At 39.5% G+C, this 19,304-nt stretch overlaps 1 protein-coding gene across 1 annotated transcript; it reads left to right on the top strand.

The window, feature by feature from the left end:
* Positions 1-1,089: 1,089 nt before the first annotated feature.
* On the top strand, positions 1,090-19,173 carry LOC102294526 (rho GTPase-activating protein 42). The gene is made up of 24 exons (XM_005945348.3): positions 1,090-1,693; positions 4,102-4,197; positions 4,292-4,353; positions 7,220-7,291; positions 9,636-9,737; positions 9,829-9,939; positions 10,511-10,615; positions 11,175-11,304; positions 11,427-11,527; positions 12,178-12,287; positions 12,388-12,466; positions 12,593-12,632; positions 12,738-12,800; positions 12,885-12,959; positions 13,049-13,133; positions 13,212-13,270; positions 13,423-13,528; positions 13,628-13,787; positions 13,878-14,028; positions 14,782-15,477; positions 15,601-15,754; positions 16,149-16,220; positions 16,325-16,404; positions 17,079-19,173. Exons 1-24 carry the CDS (start codon positions 1,540-1,542, stop codon positions 17,165-17,167), a joined length of 2,952 nt encoding a protein of 983 aa, XP_005945410.1. The 5' UTR covers positions 1,090-1,539; the 3' UTR covers positions 17,168-19,173.
* Positions 19,174-19,304: the final 131 nt, after the last annotated feature.

The raw sequence follows: 19,304 nt of genomic DNA, 5'->3' as shown, positions 1-19,304 counted from the left end.
AAGACTCTGCCTCCCTTTCTACTTTCAAATGCCCAAGGAACCATGAGTAAGCCAGCACTCTGAGACTGAAGTGGTCTGTTGGGGTTATATGGCGATACGGAGTGGTTGATTCACAAGCTTTAGCTTACATATTGTGTGTGTGTTTGAGTCAGATATAGCACATTTTTAACCCATTGCTCAGTACGAGTAACATGTCCATGTCATTCTCCCTTATAGTCACTGCACTTTGTCCCACATTTATTTGGTCCTACGTTTATTTGGATCTGGTCACATTAGTTGTCATGCATTGGGGGTACTGAAATACAGTAGGACGTGTTCTCCTGGAGTCTACCACTGGGATGTTAACAGTGGATTGGTTTCTAGGTCCTGTTGGCTGCCTGGGACCTCCATAGATCAGGTGTGCTCTGGATTCTCAGTGGGCTTGTTTTGTTGGGGAAAGTAGCTTAATACCTTTGTTGAGCAGTTTTTGTGGTCTGGTTTTCATCCACTTGTAGAGGCTGCTGTTACTGGGGAGTGTAACTGCGATGGGATGCATGACTGGTCTGCAACAATGTCCAGGTGGGTTGGTAAGTGTCAAAACACCACCCAGTGCCAGCACCCAAAGTATCCCAGATGAACACTGCATTGTAACAGGCAATCAGTGTTAGTTACCCTGTAGTTATGTAGTTAATGAGGTGGCTCATCGATGTACAATACATCTAGGCGTCTCTAGTTGTCTGTGAGGAAAACGGGGTTTAAAAAAGAGAGAAAAAAGGGAAAAACGGCAGGGTACTTTTTAATCCTTTAACACATCAGCTGACATACTCAGTTCCTTGTAACGCTTTCACTTCACCCGGAATATACTGACAATTAGCGCTGAAATGAAACAGATTTTCAGGACTTTAATTTGAGCTGTTGTGTTATTTAAGTATTTATTAATAGGAAAATAATTTATTTAAAAATTTGCGCGAGTATTTTCTATTATTAAAATTATTGTTGTTGTTGCTGCCGCTGGTGTTTATATTGTTAAAAACCTGTGGATCACACAGTTATCGGCCCATTTGTATTCTTTGCCAAGTTTTCCACCAATTTCAGCACGCGCCAGCAGGAGTCTCCCGTTCCCATAGTAACAAGACTAGGATCCGTCCGTAGACAAAGTTAGCCAGTCTTTGCCGACTTCTTTCTTTGGTGCGACCAACATTAAGCCCTGTTAGTTACTCTGCACGGCCGTAAGTCCGCTTTGCTTCACCTAATAAGTAAATAAGAAGTCAGCGCGACGCCTTATATGAAAGTAGCGACAGTACGAAGGCTGGAGAGAAGCTGCATGGAGCTCGTTGTATAGCTTAGCCAAGCCTTCTCTATCAGAGACTCTGTTGTGTTCTTGTGTCCGGAAGTTCTGCTGGGAAAAAAGTAAGAAAGGCATGAAAAAGAGTAGCTGGAGGAAATTTCTGAGAAATTTGCTCGGAGCACACTGAAACACCGTTTGGTGTCTCGCCGAGGAGGCAGAGAAGGCGTCGTGCTGTTGTTCTCTCGTAATTAGCGGCGTGTATTAATCTAGCGATGGGTCTGCCGACGCTGGAGTTCAGTGATTCTTTCCTGGACAGCCCGGATTTCAGAGAGCGGCTGCAGTGCCATGAAATAGAGTTGGAGCGAACCAACAGGTTCATAAAAGACCTCATCAAAGATGGAAACATGCTCATATCTGCCCTTAAAAGTAAGTACGCGCTGATTAATAGCTAATTCTTGGGAGCGAATGTGCTTTACAGTTTGCAGTGATTTATGCAACCTGATCCAAAGGGAAGTCCTCTGGGTATCATTCCAAACAGAACCACTGTAGGGACTTGAACCTTGAGTGTCTCATTTTTCATTTGTGTGTGTAGTATGAGCAGGACAGTTTGGAAGGTAGTTACAGTGTTATGCACAGTGTAGGTCTGTGATATACACAGCAGCTATTGCGCGAGTTAGTAATTAATAATATTTGTTCACCTTAATTTGTTGATGTAGGTCACCTTTACAATATTGTAGTCTGCTGTTACATACAGGTTTTAACTAGCAGAAAGCAGCAAACAGCTGACAACTGCCTTGAGGGCCCAAAACAGCAGGACCACCGCCTAACCTCCACCCACCAAGCTACTATTGGGTGTTACCTGATTTCGGCTAGATTACTGAAAATATATAAAAAGACCATGTCCACATTAACTATATCAGTGATGTTTTTGATTTTTTTTTTCTATAAACAGTGGGTTTTTTTTTTTTAAGTGGCAGAAGAATGTTAATTTAGCTTGTTTTGCTTGGGTATTAGTACTAAACCTAAAGGCACTAAACTCTCAATTTCTTTAAAACAGAGGAAAACTGGAAATATTCACATTTTTGCACATATGAATCTTTATTATTATCACATTTGGGGTTTTTCCTGAATACAATTTTTTTTAAACGCCAGCCCCAGAATACCTTGTGTTTATTAAATGGTTGGAAATAACTGAAACACGCAAATGCTATGCAAAGCAAGTCTTAAAGAAGGTTGCTCAGTCTCATGGCATTCACCATCAAATAACCTTACATAGTACAGGTCAGCCCCCAAAGATCGCGTTAATGACTGTGTGTTTATTAATTTTGACACCTTCATTTGACAGTATAAAGGCACATGGCTGGGTTACTGACTGAGTGCCATATTCTTGTCCTGATGACAGCTTTCAAACAGCATATACCTCCTTGTTGTTTGTAGTGTTTGATTAAGGTGGGGGGTGGGGGTTTTGGCTCACCTGTTGGCTGAGGTCATCACCTGCCGCTGCCAGCTGTATACACACAAGGTCAAAACAAGGTAGAGGTTTGTCAGAAAACCTTACCTACTTCCGAACTGGATGAAGAAGAACATGAAGTCTAAAGAGGCTGAAGCTTCAATTTTATTGTTTGATCACCACATTTCAGCTTGCAGCTTTCACCAGGGTGAAGCAATAATACCACAAGTGTTGCTGGAGTTTTAACCTCTGTTAAAAGAAGCATGACCAGACTTCAAAAACAGTAAATATAGGACAAGAAGTATGCTTGTGTGGGACAATGTGGGACATATTACCAATGCTGAGAGTAAATCAGTGAAAGAGAGATATATTTTATTTGAATGTTTTCCAAATCTCTTGCTAAGTAAATATGTGTACTTTTTTGCATTAGATGTCTTACTCTCATGCATCCTCTCTCTCTTAAAAAAAATAAATCCCAGCAGCCTTTAAAACTGTTGTTAACTGTTCAGAGGATGATTTCTCTGATAATAATCTAGGTTTTAGTTCATCCATGAAATGGCACATCTCATTTTGAGCTGAAAAAAAAACCCTCTTGAGAATCACCTACCACTAGTTTTACACAGTTATTAAGGGTTTTCGAGTCTTTATTGTAGTTGTATATTTTATTGTGTTTATACTTCACAAAAGTCTCCAATGTTTGTGTTATTGTGGTGATTTCCACATGTTAACTTCAGGAGAACCTTGATGAAATGATGTCTTTTGGTGCAGCCTCTAAGTAAAAAGCCATACTTTGGAAAAAGTGTGTGCCTAACAGTGTTGAATTGTAAGATTGAGGGAACACGAGGGGGTCACCTTAAACACACAAGGTGTTTGACTGCTCTGTGACCACAAAGATGTGAAATAACCTGAAAACCAGTCAAAAGCAAGTTATTTGACACCAAACAAACCCTCATCAGAATAAGCACATTAAGCACATTTTTCTGCATGAATGCAGTCTGCACGGCTGCCCTGCACAACAATCTCAGGGTGTGTTAATGACAGAATGCAGCCAAGTATTTTGTGTGCCTTAGAGAATAAACTGTGGTATTAAACTCTATTATTGGAGTGTTGTTTGGACACGTAAACACACAGGAGATTGTTGCAGGGTGTGACACTTCATTTACATCACACTTGAAGAGACTTGTAGGGAAATATATTAATGGTTTATTACAGGATGGAATAAGTGATTTTTCCCTGCAACCTGTAGAACAAAGGGAGCATTTCAGGTGGCCGCTGATGGCAACTTGTGCAAAAAGCTAAACAGGCTAAGTTAAAGATGTTACCCGTAATCCAGCTGTTAACAATGCTTTAGTTGACGTAATGAACTTCTACCTGTCTTCCTCAGGTCTTTCTCTTGCTGTACAACGATTCTCACAGTCTCTGCAGGAGTTTCAGTTTGAATGCATTGGAGATGCAGAGACTGATGATGAGGTCAATATAGGTGAGACAGAAATGCCACTTTTTACACAAGCTTGCACAATATTTAAGATATGCAAAGCCTTTTACAGCAGTGGGATGTGTTATTTATTTTGCAGCCCAGTCTTTAAAGGAGTTCTCTCAGCTCTTAAGCACCATGGAAGAGGAGAGAAAACGTCTGGTAAGAAAATGTGTGATTGTATTTGAGTGTGGGTGCGTAGAAATACAGACTTGGTAGCAGTTTGATACATTGATAACTAACCGTAGGATGTTTGTTCTTGTAGATATTTATACCTGTCATCTTTCTCTGGCTGACTATGCTCATCTCTTAAAAAAATTAACCAAACTGCTATCACCAAAGTCTAAACCAACCAGAAATGTGTTCGCACTCTATGGCTCCTGTTGAGCAGCAGAAAGCAGCAAGTGCATCCCATCTTTAAGCACCTGTAATTATTTTTTTAATAGTAAGAATTTGAAAATACTGTGGCAGCATGAAAGGGAAAAAATACCACTTGAATCTGAGGCTTCCTTCAGGTCTGCAGAACTTTATCACGAGAGAACTGAAACTAGCCTGTTTTGGTTCCCTCTCAGTTCTTTCTCAGTGTCATTTTGGCCGAGCTGAAACCATCTCACTGTACATTACCTTACTAACTACTATACACTGACCAAAAAAGGAGTAAATATTAAAAATAGGATCACCAGGAGGCTAGAAAGCAGTTTCAAATGAATGCTAATGATCAACCCAATATGTGACTGTAAATGTGTTCACAACTTTTTCACCAGCCCAATTGGACAAAAAAAAACATGTTTATTTACCATTACTGATTAAGATTTAAGTCATTAGTTACTATGTACAGGATTTCTGTTTAAAAGCTCAACTCATTCTTAGCCACTGTCACTTCCTCGAGCTCCTACTTCAGTCCAGTTCCCACAAGTCTGATTCACACCTTTTTTTTTTAGTGAATACGTTTTACCGACAGCACTTTGTGCACCATGGCAATTTGGGAAATGTCTTTGACTCAGAGAACCTCCATCAGTCAGAGGTCTTTGTTTCAGGGTGACTCGAGTCTGGCACAGTCTGTGTGAAGGCAAACCTGTGCGCATGTGCAATGTATGTGCATAGTATGCAACCTCATGTGTGTGTCTTTGTGGTTGTGAGCACGGTCTGGTTACAGAGGCACCATGTGGAACCTATTCTGCCAATTCCCCTGTGAGCGTGAGCACAGCCCCAGTGCCTGGGAAAGTCCATATAAGGGTCCTGTGTGTGTGTGTTTGACTGCCAATTTCTCTTTGTGAGTGTGTATGTGTGTGCACGCATTTCGATTGCATGCTTTTCCACTTAATGTGGCACTACTCCAACCCTTCTAACAACATCATTATTATCATTATTATGTTTAAGGGAAATTCCAGCAAATGAGTTCCTCTGAAATACCTACCCGTCCAACCTGAAAAGACCATTATTGTGACCTGACAATGGACTTCAGTCTCTTAGATTTCACTTTCATCCAGCTGAATGTAATAAGAAACCAGATCTCTTTTGGGGTATTAGGGCAGCACGAAAGTCAAAGTGAAAGTGGAGTCATGATGTGGGAGTGGGGGTATATTTATAGTCTGATGCTTAAATCAACTGAGACAGAACAAAGTAAGATTTGACCGACATTTGCAATATATAGACTCCTGACTAAAGAGGGCAGAGACCTAATGTAAACACCAGAGTCCTCAGTTCTGATAACCCCTCTGTACCACAGCCTCTCACTCACAAGTTTCTCATACATACTGCAGCAACTCAACCAGCAGAAATGTTACAGCAGTTTTACTGTAATTTTTCTGATGAAACAGGCCAGTGTTGGCCAATATTTTGTGAAATACTTTGCATCAGAGCTCTTTGGTTTGCAGTATTTCAATGACTACTGGCAAAAAAACAGTTTTATCTCTAGTGTTTTTAAACAGAGTGATGTGCAAAAGTCTTGAGCCACCCCTCATGTCTTTATCTTTTTCTAGGACAACAGGAATACATTGTATAAAGCAAAAAAAAAAGGGCATTTCTGACAAACCTTATAGTCAAAATTGGATATCACCACCGAGCAACTTTATTCTTCAACAAGGCCTGAATTCTCTTTGGCAAGCTTTCTTTCTTCAAGTAGTCTTCAGGAACAATTCTACAGGCTTCTCGAAGGACAATCAGATTTTTTCTTTTTATCCTTTGGATGTTGGCTGCCTTTTGTTCCATTCTAATCTCACACTGTTGTTGTTGATGTTGAAGTCCAGGTTCAACATTATTGTGGGGAGGCCAATCCATGACTAATAGTGTTTCATTGAGTGTTTTCTATCCAGGTATGCAGTTTGTTTGGGATAATTGTCATTTTGCAAATGGTCAGATACAAAGACTGGATAGCAAATGTGTGAAAAAGGAGCCGATGTCAAAAGAAAAGCTTTAAAAGACCTTCAGAAAGTCTGGCTTTGGCACAATATAAAGGAATGTGAGATGGCTTGAGGCTTTGGCAGAGTACTGTATGTGCCAAGCATGACGAAATCATAACTAAATGTTTGTGCTGGGTGTTACTGTGATGTTTGAACAGCTCTTCAAGGTGATGAAGCTTAAGCTTTGTTTTTTTTTTTGTTATGTCAGCAGCAGGTAAAGTGTAGGCATTAAAAGGTGTTTGATTATTCAGATCATTTGCTTTGCTCAAATATACATACCTTGCTACCTCTGTTCTCAATAATTTCCATTTAAATAGTTTACAATTGACAAGGTAAATAGAGTAAATCTCAACCAGAAATTTGCTTTTATACAACAATTTGGTGAAGTTTTCGATAGATTGTCTTGTTAGCATATTGATTTGAAATATTTTGAATTAAATTTGCCTGTTTTAAGGTAAAACTCTCAGAATAATAAAAGGCAAGCCTCTGCTGACCAGTTGACAAAAGCTATTTTGAGTGAGACGCTAAAGCCCTCATGGGAGCTGTTGCTTTATTTATGTTGCTTGTCTCGATATTTACTGTTATGACACACTGAGCTGACTGCATTTTCTGTTTTCATCTCTTAGATCCAAAATGCTGATGATGTTTTGATCTCACCACTCGAGAAGTTTCGGAAGGAACAGATTGGAGCTGTAAAGGTATACCTCCTCTTCTTATAATCGAAGAGTCACTGCTGAGTAGATTATGAACATGGATGTTGCTTTCATTTGGTATGCAGCACTCTGGGTGGTGATCAGACAGATCACTCTGCTTCTTTCTGGTCCCGCTCGGGTTGTTAGTCAGCGATCAGAGAATCCAATTTGTCGAGATAAATGATGGATCACAGTCCAGTGTCAGCAACAAGGTCATGGGAACGGACGCTGGGAGGGCAAGAAAAGGAGCACGTCACAGACAGAGGGATGGTTGAACTCAGACAGACAGTGTAAACAAAAAATGAGTTTGGTGTCTGGTTTCAGCAGCTGTCTCGAGTTGTATAATCCAGTTTTATCTATTTTTTGGTTTCCTCTTTTCTTTTTCAGTGAAAAATAAGGATGTAGATAGCAGCATCACGTGGTCGATTACTAGTCCTGAAAATGAAATCAAAGCTCACTTCTTTGTATTACTGGAAGTAACTCCTCAGCCTGAAATGTTGCAGGTGTTTGCGTGAGAAATGCCAGTAGTCACTTCTCAGAGAATAGAGATACACGTGTGGCATTGAGAGCTACAGCTGTTTTTGTAAAAGAGATGTTATCGTAACTATTTTTAGTGTGTCTCTTCCAAAAAATGTGCTACTGAAACTCACAGTTCCAGCAGGATAAACTCAAAACTTTAGTGACTGCCTAACTTTTATCTGTAGAATAAAACAAATTACATAAGAAGTTAGGACGATGTGAGAAATTGAAACAAAAACGCAGTGATTTGCAAATATAACCAGTTAAAGCTGCTCAACAGCCCCATATTTTTTTATTTCATAATGTCCAAATGTTTTCAGCTGCTGAAAGGTCTGGACTGCAAGACTTTTCTACTGTGAAGCCATACTGGTTGAGTAGTTGGCATTGTCTTGCTGAAATATCCAAGGCCTTCACTGAAAAGACAATCTGGATGGGAGCACAAGTTGCTGTAAAACCTTCAGCATTGACGGCCCCTTTTAAGATGTGTAAGCTGTTAATTTCACAGGCACTGACGCACCCCAGGAGATTCAAACTTTTGAGCTGAGCACTGATAACAAACCAGATAAAGGTGTGTCTCCGCTTTAGTCTGACCACAGAGCAGTTTTCTGCTTTGCCTCAGTCCATTTCAAATAAGCGTTAGCCCAGAGAAGATGGTGGTGTTTCTGGAATATGTTCATATATAGCTTCTACTTTGTATGATAAAGTTTTAGCCTGTGGTGTCAAGAGAAAAAGTTAAAATATAATTACAAAAGACTGATTTTTAAAAAAAGGAGATGCGGGGGCCCACCGTAACCCTTTGTGTACGGTTTGTCAGAAAGTCCTTAATCCATAGACAGGTGGAATATGGGACTCCTAGGGTTAACAGCTTGCACACCAGCTGTGAGGAAGGATGGTGTTAAAGGCAGAGCTAAAGTCAATAAAGAGGAGGCGTGTGTAGCTCCCCTGGTGCTCCAGGTGCGACAGGGTAGCATGGAGAGATGTAGATGATGAGATATTTTAAAGCCTCGATTATACACGGACCACTGGAGACCCAACGACTGAGTAATCATTCCAGTTATACTTCTTTAAACTGCACTGCCTACGCGCATATGTAGTTGGTGCATTGTAATTGAAATTCACAGACACCCAAGAAGATTCGCAGATGTGGAAAGTATAAAACCCACTTAAGTCTGAACAACACTTAAGTCTGTTCAGTTCCTCAATTTGAACAACTGAACAGACATTCTTTATTTACATTTTACAGCAAAAAGTCACAAATTACATTGGAAATTACATTTATAAAAAAAACTATATTTTAATTACTTGCAAAAAAATAATTTTGCATTATTCTTGTTTCCATTTTGTATGCTGTGTATTAGCTTTATGGCATTTCTGAATTCAGTCAAAAGCGGTGTATTTGTGCAGTACTTATGCAGTGCATGTGCTTGCTTTTCATGCAGTGTCAGTGGGAATAGGCTCCAGCATCCTTGTGCTGCCGATCTGGATATCTAGCAAACAGTCTAAACCTCAAAATGACCAAGATAATCTTCTTGTTAACTTTATACAATTATACAATTACAATTGAAATTAATACAATTAAAATAATAGTTTCTGGTTTAAGTAAAAAGAAAACATTAAAAGAATAAAATACTGTAACTTATGCTTGTTTCGTCTCTGGCCACGGCACATCTGTTATGTGTTATGTTAAGACGTTCAGCCCTGCTAACAGAGATGTAAAAGTCCATGTGTGACACATTTGTGTTATCTAAAAGGTAAACTGTATGCGTTTTATTGGCAGATTTAAATGTATTTATTTATTTATTTAAGTCTGTGGATCCCTCACTCTTTTCAGGAGGAAAAGAAGCAATTTGACAAAGAAACAGAACGGTACTACTCTGTCCTGGAGAAACACCTCAGTCTGTCTTCCAAAAAGAAGGAGTCCCAGCTGCAAGAGGTAAAACTCTACATAAGTTGTTACATATAAATAAAGCGTAAACATTAAATACACTAAACACTGTGTGGTGTTTCTGCTGTATCTGTTGCAGGCTGACTCACAGATGAGTAAAGACAGGCAGATTTTTTATGATGCGTCTCTCCAGTATGTCTTCAAGATCCAAGAAGTGCAGGAGAGAAAGAAGTTTGAATTTGTAGAGCCGGTGAGTTCACATAACACAAGTGCCATAGAAATTTCACTTTTCGTAACACGAAAAACACGATGAAATCATTATCAGGTATTTGCTTCCTGTGTCGAGTTGCCAGTTCACACTTTACTTTTTGCTCTGATCAGTAGAGGGAAAACCTAGTCACCAGTGCGACATCGCAGGAAAATATTAAGTAATGAGTCTCTTCTGTGTCATAAACATCAAGTTATAAAATTTCAGTTTTAAAGTAAAAAGAAAGTCGTTTTCTGAAAAGTATACATTACACGGAGTGTTTGCCCAGTGATAAACATGTTTAATGATACATATCAGTAGAGCCCACTTCCTGTTGCTGTAACAGCACTTCCTGCACTGAGATTTTTCTGGCAGACAGAAAAGGAAACTCTTTGTTGTAAGGTAAACAAGGGCAGCAAACCAAACAACAGACAGAGATAGAGAGGTTTTCTCCAGCTGAAGTTATTTTGGATTGATTGAGCCGATGACTGACAATCATTCTTTTGTAATCCTCTCATTATACTCTTCACTCCCAAGCCCCCAGCTAACATTTTCCTGTGCCTCTGCTCTCCAGCTTTTAGCCTTCCTTCAGGGGTTGTTTACATTTTACCATGAGGGATACGAGTTGGCCTCTGAGTTTGAACCCTATAAGCAGCAGCTTCAGTTTAATCTGCAAAATGTAAGTGATTGTTAACTGCATATGTTTTGAATAACTTCTGGAGCCTTTAATGCTTACTTGTTTATGATGTGTTTTGTCTGATTTATTTACATTTTAGGCATTAATTAAATTATCTTACAGACAAGGTTTAGATCCATCTGGCACTATATAACTATTATGAAAGTGAAAGTGATCTAAATAGGCTCTCTTTAATCAATTATTTCCAGACTGCAAAAATGTACTGGGCCCCATAAACTTTTTTAGACTTTTAAGTTTGTTTGTAAGGTCTTTTAAATTATATCTACTGCTACTTCTCTATCAGGTGAAAACCTGTGTGTCTTTTTTATTTTTTAAAGCTGGATTTTTTTTAAATGCAAATATAAAGTCAGTCCACTGCCTTGAATAATATATAAGAGAAAATGAGCTCAGATTAGCAAAGAAACTCTTGTAGTAATGTAGACTAGATGAAGAAACCATTTCCTGACTACATTGTTTAAAGATTTGTATACTTAATGACCATCAACCAAGTCTCATTCTATTGTGGTTTCCTGTACAAATTATGCATGTGTTTGTTATTAAGGCTCGCAATAACTTTGAAAGTACACGCGCCGAGGTTGAGAGGTTGATGAAGAGGATCAGATCTGCAGAAGAGGACTTCAAAGCGCCCAGCTGCTTTACCATGGAGGGATATCTGTATATACAGGAGAAACGTAAGACATGCAACTCTTATACTTTGTCCTCTCCCTTATTCTTAGAAGATCCTAGACTCACATTCAAACTGAAAACATTCACGTTCAGCTCCATGAAAATGTGTATTCTATCTATTATGTAGGTCCACTGGGAAGTGTGTGGACCAGATACTACTGTACTTATGAAAGGAGCTCCAAGATGTTCACCATGAGCAACACAGAGATCAGACCAGCCAGCAGACAGGTGAGGAAACCCACACCGTGTTTTTACACGTTTTAGCCCATTTACTACCAAACATGGTCATCAGACGCTTCTGCACTGGGCTCACTTTCCAATTTTGAAACTACTTCGGTGTGGTCTGTGATTTCTGACAGCTCAGCTCTGACATATAAGGTTTAGGCATCACAGCTCTTTACTTGAATGTCCACCAGCACTGCTTTGAAAACATCCTTCCTCCTGCACACACCAAGATAAGATATACTTTATTTATCCCAAAAGTTAGAAAATGCCTTTGTTATAACAGACAAAAATTAAAAATAAGTGTGTACTAAAATAGCTTAAGATGAATAAATACAGTCAAAAAGAATGTTAAAAAATTAAAGGAGCCAAATAATTAAAACCAAATAAAACAAGTAGGAACTCAATAATTTGAAATCTGTGTAATAAAACTAAAATAATTTGTTACTAAAACATTTACAAAAAGATGAAGCTGTGAAAGCTACTTATTTGTAGTATTTTGGCAAAGACTGAAAAGTAGGACTTGCAAAAGCACAAATATGGTACTAAAAGGATTGAGCAGTAATATTTATTGACTATACCAAAAGCTCAAACTTTGTCAGATGCATTATTAGGCTATAATAGCACATACTGAAAGCACATTTCCTTGTTAACAGAACGGCGTGGTGCACAATACACCAGAGATGTTTAGGCTGCGCTCGTGCGTTCGAAGGAAGACCGATTCAATAGACAAACGCTTCTGCTTCGACATCGAGGTGGTGGAGAGGTGAGATGAAAACAAAACCAAGAGATTATTTGTGAACTGAATAAACAGAGATTTTGCTGCCGGAGTTTTCTTAGCTAAAATAACCTCCCTTTCACTGCAGACAGGGTGTGATCACCCTGCAGGCGCTCTCAGAGGCCAACAGACGGCTGTGGATGGAGGCAATGGATGGGAAGGAACCTGTATGAAAATATCCACTATTAATAACTTACCAATGGAGGGGGTTTCAAGGATAGCTCACCTAGATATATTATTATACTCATATTCTTGCTCTTGCACTAAATAACCTTTTGTCCTTCTTTGTTCAGATATACACTCTGCCATCATTGCTCAGTAAAAAAGAAGAGAGTAAGTGCTGAAAAGCTTTGTATTCAATTCTGTTTATTACCATCTTAGAGCATGTGTGTTGGAGTGCCTCAGAGATTTACTTGATCTTGTGTTTGTGATTTACAGCATTTCTAAATGAGGCAGGCTTCAAATTTGTTAAGAAGTGTATCGAGCTGGTTGAAGCGAGAGGTATTCCTCATCCTTAAAATGCTCATGTGGGAAAAATTGAATTCTTTTGAGAGCTTATTGTGACATATATGTTAAAACCTGCAGGCATTACAACTCTTGGACTCTACAGGACAGGAGGAGTGAATTCTAAGGTCCAGCGGTTGATGACGAGGGTGTTTGGTGAGATACGCCCTGTTATTCCTGTACATAGGGAAGATTTATTCCACTCCAAAGATTATCAGGTATATTTAAAAGTCTGTTATTCACAGCTTCTACAGCTGCCTCTGACATGCAGCTGGAGGCAGATGCCTGGGACACCAAGACCATAACTAGTGGCCTCAAGGATTACTTCAGGTAGCAAAAAGCTCCTTTTTATTAGTTATGCACCTCATGAATTATACATTTCTCATTTCTATTATTCTGTGTGTGCAGGTGCCTGGCAGAACCACTGCTGACTTACAGGCTGCATAAAGACTTCATCAGGGCTGCAAGTAAAATCTTACCGCCTCTTTAAATTACAGAGTACAGCCTGAGAGACAACATTTTAGAAGTATTTAGATTGAAACTGTCACTTCACGTATTGTATGTGATGTAAACAGAAGCAAATCACATCCCTCCCTGTGTACCCTGTGCTTGTTTAAAGGGTATGATGAGCTGAACCACAGAGTGAGAGCCATTCATGCTCTTGTACACAAGTTACCAGAAAAAAACAGAACAATGTTGGACCTCTTAACCAACCATCTCCTTAAGTATGCACATTTTGATTTCATAATGCTTTGTTTGATATTTTTCCTGTTTGTTTGCCATAAATAAAACTGCCCACTGTTTGTGTGTCTGTGTGTGTGCAGGGTGTCCTCTCACAGCAACGAAAATATGATGACTGTGTCCAACCTGGGAATGATCTTCGGTCCCACTTTGATGAGGTCCCAGGAGGAGACAGTGGCTGCTATGATGAACATCAAGTTTCAGAACATTGTGGTGGAGATTATTATTGAAAACCATGACAAGGTGCGCTTACAGAGACGTACACCAACGCTTTAATGCACACACACAAACACACACACACACACTTAATGTAAGTGTATACTCTGCACTTAGATCTTCAGTGAGGCCCCAGACCTGTCAGTGCCGTTGCCTCAGGCTCCATCCTCTCGGTCGACTCCCCGCAGGAGCAAGGCCATCTGTCTGTCATCTGGAAAGAGACGAGCCCGCCTTTACCCTCCTGCTCTCTGCCTGGCAGACAATGACAGTGAGTCTCAGTATCTAAACACATGAAGTCAAACATTTTGCTCAAATACAAATGGAAGCAACTACATATCCATTTTCTGCTGCTTCGAGAGAAGATAATAGAAGAATGCCTCTCATTTTTATGGATCCAATCAGTTGTTTGCAGTGTTTGCAAATTATTTTGTTTTTAAAAGACCGTATCTGTAAGTTGACACCCGTTCTCCTAAAAACTGCATCTCATTAATGCCAAAATATCTCCACAGAATTAAATTTAACCTTTAAAGTCCAAATGAAATAATTGCCAGAAAATTGTGCTTTTTTTTAAACAAAAAAGGAGTGTTTATTTAAACTTCTGATGAAATAAAAACAAACAGTAAATATTAATTGCATATATGAGTTTTAGTTTGTGTCATATTTGCAGTTTGTTTCTTAAAATGTACAGTGCAATTTATTGCTCTTTTTCAGGGGTGGAGGAGTAGTGTCATTGATAAGTGGGTGACCATCAGTTTCCTCTCACTTTAAATTATAAACCACTTAATATCTCATTTAAAAAGTGCTATATGAATAACATAAATACACACATTATTAAATTATGGCTGATGTCGAAAACATTTTGAGCGTTCTTACTGGTAAATCTGGTATTAAAGCATGAACCAAGAATTTTTTTTCAAAGAGTTTTAGCTGCATTACTAGAATAAGTCAGTGAGACAGTGAGATGACAGGCTAATATTTCGAAAGTCTTATTTGAAGGGTTTGTTTCCATTTCTCCTTCTAGGTGATACATTCAGTAGCAGCTCCAGCACGACTCCGATGGGCAGCCAGGAGTCTCTGTCCTCACACTCCTCTGAAAAGAACGGATTGTCTCAAACCTCACCTCCGTCCTCTCCTGCTGCTGAGCCCAGCTCACCCTCGTCAAAACAATCCTCTCCTGCTGCAGCTTCCTCTTGCTCACTGCCACAAAACGGTAAAGGTCAGAAACCCCCGACAGACAGTGCCTCCTCCCCCCACCTCCTGCCTTCTGCATCCTGGACATCCACTCAGCTCACTCCAACTCAGCAGACGTCCTCTGTCTCCTCCTCCACATCCTCTTTACTTTCTGCTGTGGAGAAGTCTATCAAAAGGAACTCAGTTGACTCCTTGGCTTCTGGGAAAGAGTCAAGATCTCCCTCCAGAGCCTCCACATCCACCTCCTTTGCCCAGAACTCGTCAGTAGAGCGCGCCTCCTCGCTCAGGGAGGCTGGACCAGTTCAGAGGGTGGCGTCTGTCTCCTCTCTGAAAAGCACCCATTCGGTGGATGGAAGGAATGCACCCAGTGCCACTGTCACAGACACCAAAGTGTCCGATTCTACCTCTCCTCGGCAGCTTAGAACTGCTTACAGAACTGCCTCCTCCTCATCGTCCTCCTCCTCTTCACTGTTTCCCTACCGGCTTTCCACGTCTTCCTCTCTCACCTCCCTACACATCTCTGAGGGTGTGTAACTCTGTTCACCTGCTCAGCCTTTTGCAGAAATGCAAAGTCGAAGCTGTAGTTTAAAGATAAACTATAAATACGAGTCCCTTGTTTGCTTCTGATTTCTTGTGTGGCTTGTCGCAGATTACAAAAGCTGTCACGGATCGGTGCAGAGTCTCATGTCGCTGGACCCACAGGAGGCTACGCACATGCGTAAAAGTTCACGCATCCGCTGTGGCTCTGATCTGACCTCGAAACACTCTGTGTCCAGCAATGGTTATCAGAGACCTGGATCACTGTGAGTGCCTGTAAAATGATTTAATATCAAGGTGGTCTAACCGCACAGTTTTACCTTTGAACCAAAAGCTTAGGAGAAAATCAGACTGCATGGCTGACTGAAGAAACAGCTGCTGGCTTAAAGAATATTTCAAAGTAACAATCAATGCTGTGGATTGCGCTTGTTGGCTTTAAATTAAAGTTTCTTAGAGTATTTTCTTTCTTGTCTGGGCTGAGGACCAGCCTGAATCATTTATTAAAATTATTAAAATAACAGTTTAGCTGCTTGTTATTAGATGGTGCTCTCAACCCAGACCTGGTCACTTATTGACCCTCAATTAAAGATGGAAATTATCTCAGGAAATGTTTTTCAAGTTACGTACCGCAGATGATAGTTTTGTGTTTGTGTGTGACAGATTATCAGCGAGACTGCCGCAGCGCGAAAGTTCAATATTCTCCTCAGCGTTAGACGTGTGTTCCACTGGAAGGTATATTAACTTTGAGGTTTCTCTACTTTTTAAGCTGCCACATCTTTGCACACAAAAACTCCCCTTTACTGACTTTGACTTTAAATTATTTTTTGTTTTCTTAGGGATGCTAAAGCTCTTTACTCCTGTGAAGCAGAACACAGCCATGAACTCAGTTTTCCACAGGGGGCGCTGTTCTCAAATGGTAAGATTAAATCCGCTGAGGGAGCACTGGCTCTGTTTACTACTAGTATAACAATGATATCGGTACCTGGATAACATGTGGCATCTGCTCCACGGGCCAGCTGGTATTGAGATGTTTTTGTGTTTTCTCGAGTGTGCATACACTGTGATGTCATTTCATGCAACAAATCAGTTAGGCGAGATTGGGTAAGGCCTGTTCCATTGGCGAGCTAACATCACTGCTTCTACCTGAAGCTTCTGTTGGACTTGTTCGTTTGTTCTTGCTCATCTCTACACAGACTGAATCTCAGTATCAGGTGTTCAGGGGTGTTTTAAGCTGTGTTTTGTTCATTCATAAAACTAGCTCACACAATTGACCTACATTACAGCATTGTAGCTCATTGAACTTTAATTACATATCTTTGCTGTTTTGTGAGTATTAAAAAGCATTACTCATTGTTCATTGTTGAAAGGTTCATTAGAAACGTCATGATCTGGACTAAAATTTAGCATGAGGGTCACTGGATCTTGTAAAGTTTGTGCCATCCTAACATAACAGCAGTTCTTCAGCTTGAGTTGTAGGTTGTAGAGAGCAAGGTTATGGGTGTCTGTGTAAGTCATCAAATGAAATGTGAGTGGTTTACGAGGGTCTTTGTCTCGACTTGCTGAGTTTAACTGATCTGTTTGTGTCTGCAGTGTGCCCGTCGGTGGAACCAGGATGGCTTCAAGCAACATACAATGGCAGAACAGGCCTGGTACCTGAAAACTACATCACGTACATGTGATGTTCCTGATCATGTCACCACATCACTGAAACATGGATTTTACTTGGACTTTGCTAATCTCCAGTGCATAAAGTTCTGCTTTGTGCTGCTGATTAAAGATATAATATATTTATCATGTAACTGTGACTCTTATCACTGACTACTGTGGCAGGATATGAACAATATGTATACTGTATGTAACCATGTTATGCTTTATTAACCATCTTATCATACACTAGATGGTAATATTTGACTAATGTCTGATCGTTTCTACTAATCGCCATTATCAGCTCCTTTTTTGAGGATGCCACCTTTAGATTAAATGTGTCAAATAGGTACATGGAAACAGTGTTTTTCTATCAGTTTTGGTAATTTATATGTTTAATTAAAACTACGTTAAGATTAGAAATGAAGTGTTCACACCACTGTGCCTTAAAACTGTATGAACTGCTGGTCTGAATCCTGCCAAAACATCTTTTTTTCCTGCTGGCTCAGTCAGTTTGCTGTTTTAATAAATACTTTTGCTAAAAAATAAGGTTTAATCTGTAGATTGAGGTGACACTTATTATTACAATGCATGTTTCTTATTTTGCATTTTCAGTTTACCAGGTTTTGATTATGTACTACTTTTAATAACTATTGTCTTGATAGCTTTAAGTATATTTTTAATAAATGTGTAGGAAATAAGAAATGTAAATTATATCGACACAAAAGGAAACTTGTGTATCTGCAACACTGTGCAAAAGTCTTGAGCCATCCTTCAGTTCTTTATATTTTACTGGGAAAAATAGGAATAGGTTCGATGAGATGTGTGCAAACTTGCATGTAAATATTGAGTCATTGGCAAAAACAGAGTTTGTACTAATAAGCTTGAAAGTTAATATTTGGTACAGACACCTTTATTCTTCAACATAGCCTGACCTCTTGTATTCTTCAGGAATAGAAGACTGCTTAAATATTGCTGCCTTTTGTTCCATTCTCTGTCATGATGATCCCACAGTAGTTCAATAATGCACCATCACTGATAGTGTTCCATTGTGTGTGTTTTTATTCAAGTATGATTTTTCTGCATTTCTAGTGTGTTTGTCATGTCATTCTAATCTAGTCAGATGCTTTCCAGATGGTACAGCATTGTGGATCAAATGATGATGATGACCTTTCTGTGTTCATGTTTCGGTCAGTGCTGACAAGATCTCGAACACCTATGGCTGAAATGCAATCAGAAACCATGACAGAGTATCAACCATGTGCAACAGATGGCTGTAGACACTCAATGGTGTGCCCCTCTCCTGATATCCTCAAACATAGTGAATCAAAAACTTCCAATTTGAATTCATCACTTCATAAGACCTGTTCCCGCTGATTTTCCGTTCAGTTCTTGTGCAACTTGGCATACCTCAGCCTTTTCTCCCTTATTTCCCTTCCTTAAGAATGGCTTCTTGACAGCCACCCTTACACTGAGACCATTTTCCTCTACTTCATTGAACAGTAATAGATTGACTGAAAGGCCAGATGCATCTCTCAGGTCCTGTCAGGTCTTTGCTGATTTTATTTTTCATTTGTGCTGTAGATAATTTATAGATCTGCCACTTCTTCTTTTGACCTTCACCTGTCCGGTTTCCTGCCCATTGGAGATTTTGAGGATATACTGCACACCATGCCAAGATATCCCAGTTTTTTTTAACGAATATATCTTTTAGGAATCACATTGTTGGTGCAAAAGTACCATTTCATGCCTGTCAAACTGTTATCGTTGGCTTTTTTTGTAGATTTGATTAAGGAAAACAATTGACTGCTACTAACAAAATGCCTAAATGTACAATTTAAATGTATTCTTTGCTATGTTGAATTAGATTTATAACTCATAGATCAGGGTTAAATGGCATGAAAATGGTCAGGTACAAGGACTGGACTGAAAAATTAGTGAAATGAAATGAAAAACTTTGAAAGAGCTTCAGAAATCTGGAGAACTATTGATTAAGACCAGCTTAAAAATTACAATAAGGTCTGACCACCTGGAAGCAAAATATGAAGAAATGATAGGTAGTGAGTTTTGGACAGTACTCCGTGTGTGTGTGTGTGTGTGTGTGTGTGTGTGTGTGTGTGTGTGTGTGTGTGTGTGTGTGTGTGTGTGTGTGTGCAGATAAGTATAGAATAT

Source organism: Haplochromis burtoni, unplaced genomic scaffold, assembly GCF_018398535.1.
Source record: "Haplochromis burtoni strain Fernald_Lab_line unplaced genomic scaffold, NCSU_Asbu1 Contig_447, whole genome shotgun sequence".
Classification (NCBI taxonomy): domain Eukaryota; kingdom Metazoa; phylum Chordata; class Actinopteri; order Cichliformes; family Cichlidae; genus Haplochromis; species Haplochromis burtoni.
This window is presented reverse-complemented; position numbering and strand designations above follow the sequence as displayed.

Bases quoted from the DNA above. Each gene is read 5' to 3' on its own strand.
- LOC102294526 (XM_005945348.3), top strand. From the start codon at position 1,540: ATGGGTCTGCCGACGCTGGAGTTCAGTGATTCTTTCCTGGACAGCCCG. The intron at 7,292-9,635 runs GTATACCTCCTC...CACTCTTTTCAG, and splicing joins AACAGATTGGAGCTGTAAAG to GAGGAAAAGAAGCAATTTGA. The intron at 16,221-16,324 runs GTATATTAACTT...TTGTTTTCTTAG, and splicing joins GACGTGTGTTCCACTGGAAG to GGATGCTAAAGCTCTTTACT.